This window comes from Neltuma alba, unplaced genomic scaffold (genome assembly GCF_004799145.2).
Source record: "Neltuma alba isolate B1F8T4 unplaced genomic scaffold, ASM479914v2 tig00010629_pilon, whole genome shotgun sequence".
Classification (NCBI taxonomy): Eukaryota; Viridiplantae; Streptophyta; class Magnoliopsida; order Fabales; family Fabaceae; genus Neltuma; species Neltuma alba.
In genome coordinates this window covers 384,659-393,950 of record NW_021635484.1, presented here as the reverse complement: position 1 = coordinate 393,950, position 9,292 = coordinate 384,659, and the positions used below count along the sequence as shown (strand labels likewise).

Below are 9,292 nucleotides of genomic sequence, written 5' to 3'. Positions count from 1 at the left end.
TTTTCTATCTTACAGATCCCAATTTATAGAAGTACAATTTATTATAAATTTTATATGTAGTATAATTAATGATACATCAATATTAACTAAATGTGAGGCATCTACACATCATCTGAAAAATAAGTTACCCTTATCAGTATCCTTTACCTCGTTTCATATTTTACTCAAGAATGGTGATTCAAGTCCATCATGAACTCCACAGTTATAATATTTTCTGTCTCTTGAACCAGGGTCAGTCAATTATCAATGTACAGTAGACAGGGCAAAAGCTACGCGGTGCCACGCTGCAGGGAAACAATCCACGGACCCATCCAAAGGGGCAACAAACTGTGCAATAATTTGCCTTGCCGGCGCACACGTGGGTTTCCACCCATTTTTCTCTTTCTTCTCTTCTCCTAACTTTCAATTTATGAACCAAGCTCAATGCCAGACAATTCACATTTCACGGAATCGAACGCGAAAGACCACGCTTTTTTTTTTTTTCCCCCCTCGTTCTTAAAAAAGAAAAGTTTTTGGTTTCCCCAAGACGAAAAGAAGCAGCAAACAGACGAATCATGGCCTTTGCGCTCCAAAATAATGTTGAGTTTTCGAGGGAATTTAATACACTAGATTCCAAGCATCAACCCCTTTTTGACTGTTCCTTTTTCCCCTTGAATTTTCCATTCCGTTTTCTCGAGAAAACAAGGGAAAGCCAACCTCCCCAAGTTCCTCTTTGCACATATACCCATTACTCTGTCTCGTCTTCTATCTTTTTGGGAATCATCAATATTCAATACTTGTTTCGTATTTAAGAGTTTTATGAGTCCTTCGACGACCAAGTTTTGCTTCTTTTGTTGCACACCACACAGAGAGTTCTCTGTTCGAGAACAAGGAATATTCAGGTTGTTCTATTTCTCCCTCCCAAATTCTAGCTTTTCTCGGAGGGTATCCTGTTTCATATTTGATTCAATGAAATTACCTGATCAGTTGACTTATTCAGATAATACATTTGGACTATCCACTCATTTTCTAATGGTTCAGATTTTTTGCCCGTATCCTTTTCTAATTTTGTGTTTTCATATGACATTGTATTAATCCAGAGGAATAGATACTTGTATTGTTTGATATTTTCTGAGTCAATTGGGATTTTATCTTTTTCTTCCATTTTATCTAATCCGAATATGTTTGTTATGTTTTGGGCGTGAAAGCTCTGTACAGTGCCTTCTTGAGCAATATTTACTGGAAAGTAATTACCTAAAGTAAATTAATTCACTTATTGATCTTCCCGGAATTTTCTCAATGATTAGCTTCTCCCCTTTTGATGGAATCTAGATGGAAAATGATGGTGACCATGGGTCAGAAGTTTCTGATATAATACCTACTAATCAACAGAGAACGAAGCAGGTATTGTTTATATTCTTGACTCTTGATTTGTTTTTCTTCACATTGTAATGTAATTATTTGGATCATTTCTCAGTGGTTTCTGTTTACTCGTATTTCACTTTTGTAAAGATATTGTAATGTGATTTTATAATCTGTCTTCTTGATTGTGATTTCAGTCTTTTATTCGGAAAATTTTCACCATGAAGGAGAGAAATGAGAGGGAGGCCAGTGGAGTCTCGGTTGATACCCTTGGTGAGTTCAAGAGGAAAAGAGTTGCTAATAGATACTCACTTCGGTTCTAAATGAAGACTCATTTTATAGTATAATTTATACTACAAAATAAGGCTTACATTTAGGTGAAATAGGGGAAACAGTACGTTGTTGTTATTTATATCAATAAATGGGACAGAGAGAATAATCTTTCTGATATTAGGGAGGCCAGCTCATAACTTTTTTTTTGCTTTCTATACTTTAGATATGATTCCGCTTGCTTGTCTTAATCAGTGGAATCTCTGCTTTTCCATTGAAGGGAAAATTTATATAATTCTTTTTTCCCCTCCGAATGAAATTTGATTAATTCTTTCTTCCTTGCCCTTTCAAACGGAACCTTTTGTTCTTCTATGCCCTTTTTTGGGATGATATTTTGAAAGGTAAGGAGATAAAACTGCCTCACTGATAAGTGATGACAGAATTTTTGATGGAACACCCAAGGCAATTTCATTAAAAATGAAGAATCTATTCGGGGTTTTATCTAGTGTTCTATATGAAGCATGAATATATCCTCTTTTCCATTCCTTAACTATTCACAATATCCATTTCTCTCTAGCCACACAAAACTAATTTGGAACTATTAGAAGATAAGTTTTAGAATATTATATACCTTTCAGCCCTTGACAATATACCCCAGTTGCCAATGTAGTGGAGAAATTTAATATGCTGTTTCATTTTACCAGTGTGATTTATTTGAGAAAATGACACTGATTGGCTTATTAGCCACGGAAAATTTTATGACAGAGTAGGTGGAGCATCTGGGAAATTGATCTATGAGAATATATTCATGTTTGGACTTGCAAGCTAGTGTAGTGGAGGATTTTACATCTTTATTTAATCTTACGTGTTCTTCTTTACCGATGACATCCCTCTTTGTTATGCCTATATGTAAGTTTGTTACTGAGGTTGGTTTTAAGAGGATCTTTAGTCGTGGCATGTTTCAGCTTCACTCTTATCTTTAACACAATGTTCTTGGCATGATTACTTTGATCAACCTTTTATCCTTTGTCTGTTGTTAACTTCATTGTTTGAAACAATTGCAGAAGCACTATCTGACCCATCCATTGGAAGTCATTATTTTAGCTGCACAGAGCCTCCTATGTCTTCTGGTGAAGAAATTCAGAATTTAAGGTATTTATAAGATGAATTTCTGTTTCTTGGTTTCTGTTACCTCTTATACTATCTCAGGGTATATAACTTCTAGTAATCAAATTCCATTTGATCTTAGAGTGTTTGTAGCAACATGGAATGTAGGAGGACAATGTCCTGATGGGAACCTTGACCTGAGCGACTTTCTTCAGGTCAGAAATGAACCAGATATATATGTCTTGGGGTAAGCTCTCTCTCTCTCTCTCTCTCTCTCTCTCTCTCTCTCTCACGTTTCTGACTTTATTCACTAACAAAAAGTGTTAGACTTAATTCAGAGAAAATGATAGTTAAGGACCTGTAAGTTATGTTGATGATGGTAGTGGCTTTGAAAATTAGAAATCCTGGGTGTTTCTTAAAGAGACCTCACAGGTTCTCTAAACTAACAACTTGGTCCTCTCGATGTTACAATAAATTTTTTTAAGTCCTTTGTTGTCATTAATGCTAGTCATAGGTCGCTGACTGCCATTTTCCCTATAAGTTATTCCTTTCCTTTGAGGGACCTATTATTCATTCTTTTCTTCCCTCACTTTCTCTTTTGAATAATTAAATGAAAATGCCTTGTCCAAAATAAAAAATAAAAAAGCTTGTTCAGCATATAGGATGTTCAGAGCAGTGTGAACCTTTTGACATATCATATTTTGAGAGAGAGTGAATTGAATAATAAGTAATGCTGTGTGAGGCAGAGGAAAACGAAATATAAAACTGCATATTTCTTGTTTAATGTCTTGAACTGGTTCTGTCTCTGATTTGCCTTCTCCATCTTGTTAGTTTTCAGGAAATCGTCCCCTTGAATGCAGGAAATGTGCTGGTATTAGAGGACAATGAGCCTGCCGCGAAATGGCTTGCTTTGATCAATCATTCACTGAATCGACCTTCTCATTTAGCTTCAAAGGGACTAAAACACACGGCATCATTTGGCGGGTCTTTGTTCTTTCAAAAGCCCACTTACAGGAAGCTTAAGAAGACATTGAGAACATTAGATGGAAAGAGGTTAAAAGGGTGTAACTGTGTTCTTGAAATGGAAAGGAAGGTTTCCAAGGAATTCTGTTTTCTCTGCCAAGAATCAAATGTAAACCTTGACGATTCTTCCTCTGAAGAGGATGATGACAGTTACCAAACTTCCATTTCTTTGCCTACTAATGCGAATATGAAATACAGTCTTGTTGCGAGCAAACAAATGGTGGGAATTTTCGTTTGTGTCTGGATGAAGAAGGAACTTGTTCAGCATGTTGGCCATTTGAGAGTATGTTGCACTAGTCGCGGGATCATGGGATGCCTTGGAAACAAGGTATTCTGAACCATCTTTCTTCTATGCTTAAGAAATTATACCATGCCTTGTTGAATTAAGGTCTAATCACGTAATTGGTATATGAAATTTAAAATGTAACAAAACAACACTTTGAAGCAAGAAACCAGTCTACTACAGTAATATGAATTGGAGTTTAATGGTTTTGTTTAAGTCCAAACTTCTAGGATGCGCTTTGTCGCATTTTGAAGTTTACGTGCCAATTAAGTAAAACGTTACTCAAGGGAGTAAAATGTAGTCCCTTCACCAACTAGTTATGTTGCACATCATCTTGTAAGGTCTGTTGTTGCAGGGGTGTATATCTGTGAGCTTGTCATTGTACCAGACAACCTTTTGCTTCATCTGCAGTCATTTGGCATCTGGAGAGAAAGAGGGAGATGAGCTTAGGAGAAACCTTGATGTTATTGAGATTTTAAAGAACACTCAGTTTGCAAGGATATGCAAGACATCATATACTAGAATGCCCGAGAGAATCTTGGACCATGAGTGAGCACTTTTCTTGAAACTACTTAAATGTTATTGTTAATGCTAATGCCAAGATCTTTTCAGTGGACAATGCTCTACATGTAATGTTCAAACCATTTGTCTCTAAATATCTGACATGTCCATGGAAAATCTGTCCTCAGTCGGATAATATGGCTAGGTGACCTAAACTACCGAATTGCTTTAAGCTATGATGATGCAAAAAGGCTTGTGGAAAGGAAGGATTGGCTTGCACTTTTTGACAAGGATCAGGTAGTTTCCCTAGCTTATGTTGACTATGATTTTATTATAGTTTGTATTTGTTAGGATGGTGGTTATATATGTGTGTGTGTGTGTGTGTGTGTGTGTGTGTGTTTATCTTGGATAACTATCTAGGAGTTTGAGTTGGAGTTTCACTTGCAAAGAATTTTCTGGGAGTTTTTGCTTTTTGTTCTACATGGTTATCATACCTGTCATTGAGTTTTGGGAAGTATTTTGTGTTGGTTACCTCATTTTTTTTCAGTTAGTGACTTTTGTTTGTAATTGCTAGTTGAAAGTCTTGTACGACCTGCTTGTTATACAGAATGAGAAGGGATGTGATTAAAAGTAATAATAATAATAAGTGATTTATGAAATGAAAAACGACCCTTGTGTTCTTACTTTTAAAAAAATTAAAAAGAATTTATATTATTAAGTAATGGTTAGAAGCACATAGTTGATATTATGTAGAAATCATTGTAACCAAACGTGACATGGAAGAATATACTGTGTTCCTCTCTGCTGATAGGTAATCTTTGTCGTAACTTTGTTTCAGTAGACAAAAATTATGAAAGTGCAAAATAGAAAATTCAAAAAATCCATCCGGTCCTGTTTCTGTTTGGACCATATGACTTTTTTTCTTGTCAATGAAGCTTGGGATATGTAAAATATTAAGAGATTCAAGGATTTCTCCTCTTCATGCAACTTATGCTTAATTTTTCTGCTGCGCTTATTGCTGCATATTTGCTTCTTTTAGCTTCAGACAGAAAGGGAAACAGGCCGTGTGTTTAAGGGGTGGAAAGAAGGCAAAATCTACTTTGCACCTACTTACAAATACCTCTTCAACTCAGACTCTTACTATGCAGAATCTGTCAAAGTTTCAAAAAGCAAAAGAAGAACTCCGGCTTGGTATGTATCGGACTAAAAAATTTGAGTTGATATCATATTGTTATGCTACTTGCTGATCTGAAGAAAACAAAACAAAATTGCAGGTGTGATAGAATTCTATGGCGCGGAAGGGGAATTCAGCAACGCTCTTATGAGCGAAAGGAATTGAAGTTTTCCGATCATCGGCCGGTTTGTGCAACATTCGTGGTACAAGTTGGGGCCATGTCAGGGAGGTTCAAGAAGAAGGCTCCTTCTTTTAACTTTCAGATTGAAGATCTTGTAACCACGACAAGAAGGGCATATTTTTCTTAATGATATGAAAATTCTCCGAAAATTCTAAGGTAATGTCCTAATCTTTTACGAATTCATGAGCCTATAATCTAAGCATGGCAAACCATCTTTTGATCGAACCAGGCCCCGAGAATGAAAAAAAAAAAGTTTCATAGAAGCAAAAATATTTAGTATCATCAGAGTAAATCATACGCACTATTATTATCCAAAATATGCACAAACTTCTCTTGAAATAAAAAGAGGAAATTAGAGAGAAAAACCAATAAAGAGTAATATTTATAAAAAAAGATCATACAAATTAAAATTATTTAAAAGGACTAAATATTCAAATATAAATTTAAAGACGCTTTATTGTTTCTATTCAAACCTCCTACATTTTTTCCTATATTTCCTCGTGTTTTATTTTCAAAACTAATGCAAATTAACAAATTCAACTAAATTAATCATAGTTTCTCTCAAAATTTACAACCTACATAAAATCAATTAAAAAAATACACAAACATTGTTCAGTCATGTAAAAATTAAATTTTTATTTTCTTCATTAAAAAATTAAAATTTTTTTAAGATCATCACAGACTTTAATTGAGGATAAAAATTATATAATTTTATTAAAATTTAGATTATTATTAATTTATTATATAAGAAATATTTAAAAAATTCAAAGAAGATGATTTCTTTAAATTTCTTAACGTTACATGAATTTTTTTATTATATAATTAGGTAGCTTTTGTTAAATGATTTTGAGGAGGGGTCTTATAAAATTATAATAAATTAACTGAATTCTTTAAATTTCTTAACGCTACATGATTTTTTTATTTTTAAATCTAATATAAATTCCTTATTAAATAAAAAATAAATTATACAAAATTTTTTGAATTTTTAAAATCGTGCATATAATAAATTAAAATATAATCTAAATTTGGATAAAAGTATATAACTTTTATTTTCAATTAAAATCTATGACGGTTTTAAAAAGAAAATTTTAAGTTTTTTTTCAAAATAAAACTGTAATTTTTATATGAATCAATAATGTTTGCGTATTTTTTAAATTGATTTTTACACAGGTTGTAGACTTTGAGAGTAATCATGTTTAATTTAGTGAAATTTGATAGTTTGCATTAGTTTTAAAAATAAAATGTAGGAGGGAATATATAAGAAAATATTGAAGGTTTAGACAGAGACAATATGATATTTTTAAATTTATATTTGAATATGTGGTCCTTTTAAATAATTTTATTTTTTATGATTCTCACTTATAAATATTACTGCATATTGGTCCTTCTCTCTAATTCTCCCAAATAAAAAGATATTCTACACTCTCAAAAAAATGTACACTTCAGCTCAACTTTACTTTTGATAAAAATAACTTCCTGTAATTTTTTATTTAAATAATATATATCTAGGTTATTGGAGGGTATTTTTACTTTAGGAAAAAAAATTCTAAAATTGGAGATAAGCTTTTATTTCAAGATAAGTTTATCTATAATTTGGAAACTGAACAAAAAAATCTGGAATTCTTAGCAAAAGTCAGCAGATGTATGACTTCGGTTAACTCTAATTTTATTGTTAAATTTATTTTTGTTTACTTATTGTTGTGTCTACAGGTAATGATGCACTAACCAAAGTCATTGCAAGGGTGAATAACAATCAATTTTGGGATTCATACTGCAGAAAAGTTTGAAGGTTTTGGATTTTATCTAGGAACAAATGTGAAAAATGAAGGAAGCATTAAAAGTTTACTATAAGAGATGTAATGGGAACAATTAAGTCTGAAAAATAATTTATAATTTTTTCATCTTTGTAGTTCCGTGTGTTTGGGGAAATGAATTAGAATAATTAACCTAAAAGTAAAATATGGTATTTCTCATATCATCTTAATTTAGTTTTTGCTGAATTTTTAATTTAATTTTGGAAACAAATTAAACTCTTTTGAAGACAAGCCGTTGTTAAAAGAAGCTAATCAAGGAAGAAATGGCAATTTGAAAAGATTTTTTATGACAGTAAAAAGAGCATTTTAATGGTGGTTTTAATGGTGACATCTACACTATTGATGTTATAAAAAGAGTGCTCGTTTGGATTAGTGGTGAATAATCATGATTTTATATGATCTTGATTTTTATAACTGACATTGATTAAAAGTGATGTCGGTTAATTGTAATTTTTGTTTGGATTTTTTTCTTATAAGTGACACTGAGAACATGGATTATGTTTAGATTTTATTTAGGGATAATTAATCTTCAGATTCTTATAATTTCATTTGATTTTTAATCAGGTCTCCATGAAATTTTTTTCTTTTTATCACATCTCTTTACTTTCACGTATTTTTAATTAGGCCCCTCCATTTTTTTCCTTTTTTTTAGGTCATTATACTTTCACTTATTTTTTTAATTAGGTCTTTTGTAGTTTTTAAAAAATTATTTATTAACTTTATTATTTAAAATTAATTTCATTTTTAATTAATAATTATTTAATTGGACAAAATAATAATCAATTAGTAATTAATTTAGCAATCAATTATACTTAACTATAAATTTAGTAATTAATAATGAATCTGAATAATCAATTATACTTAACTATAAATTATATATAATTATATTCTTATTTATAATTATATTTTAATTTTAGAAAACTTTATTATTATAATTTGAATTTAATAATTATAAAAATTAGAATTGAAAAATAAATAATATATATGATTAACAAAGATTTAAAAGAATATTAACATAAGATTATTGTAATAATTTATTATTTATAGAATATTGTTGTTCATAGGATAAAGAATAAAAACTACAAGGATCTAATTAAAAATAAAGTAAAACAATAAGGACCTGATAAAAAGAAAAAAAAATATAAGGACCTGACTAGAAACATGTCAAATTATAAAGACCTGATAAAAAGGAAAAAAAATTATGGGGACATGATTAAAAACTGGTTGAAACTATAAGGATTTGCATATTAATTATCCTTTTTATTTATTAAAATCATTTATAAATATATAATTGATTCTGATGGATGGATTTGAAATTCTCTCGGAGAATGGTGGAACCACTGAGGATGACAAAGACCAGGCACGACAGAAAAAGAAAATATTCAAACGGCACTCTAAGCCCTTGATGGAGGAGTCACAAACCAAACAACAGAAGGAAGAGAGTATCTCTTTCAAGGATAAGCTCATAGGTGTTGAACTTGAACCTTGCTCTATGGACATGAAGGGGAGTAAAGTTTTTGAAGATGCTTGGAAAGACTACATTGAAGGACTAAAGGGCTACTTCAGTACTGGGAAGGAGGACGAGAATTCGCAAAACG

General features: G+C 31.6%; 1 protein-coding gene across 2 annotated transcripts; it reads left to right on the top strand.

The window, feature by feature from the left end:
* The first annotated feature begins 504 nt into the window (after positions 1–504).
* On the top strand, positions 505–7,724 carry LOC114757771 (type I inositol polyphosphate 5-phosphatase 10-like). Of its 2 annotated transcripts, none has more exons than XM_028946849.1 (11): positions 505–881; positions 1,312–1,383; positions 1,539–1,614; positions 2,676–2,763; positions 2,861–2,965; positions 3,550–4,069; positions 4,380–4,573; positions 4,714–4,822; positions 5,565–5,716; positions 5,800–6,036; positions 7,591–7,724. In XM_028946849.1, exons 2-10 carry the CDS (start codon positions 1,312–1,314, stop codon positions 6,005–6,007), a joined length of 1,524 nt encoding a protein of 507 aa, XP_028802682.1. In that variant the 5' UTR covers positions 505–881; the 3' UTR covers positions 6,008–6,036; positions 7,591–7,724. The 2 variants fall into 2 exon arrangements, with proteins under 2 accessions (XP_028802682.1, XP_028802681.1); XM_028946848.1 differs by having other exon boundaries at positions 1,287–1,383.
* Positions 7,725–9,292: the final 1,568 nt, after the last annotated feature.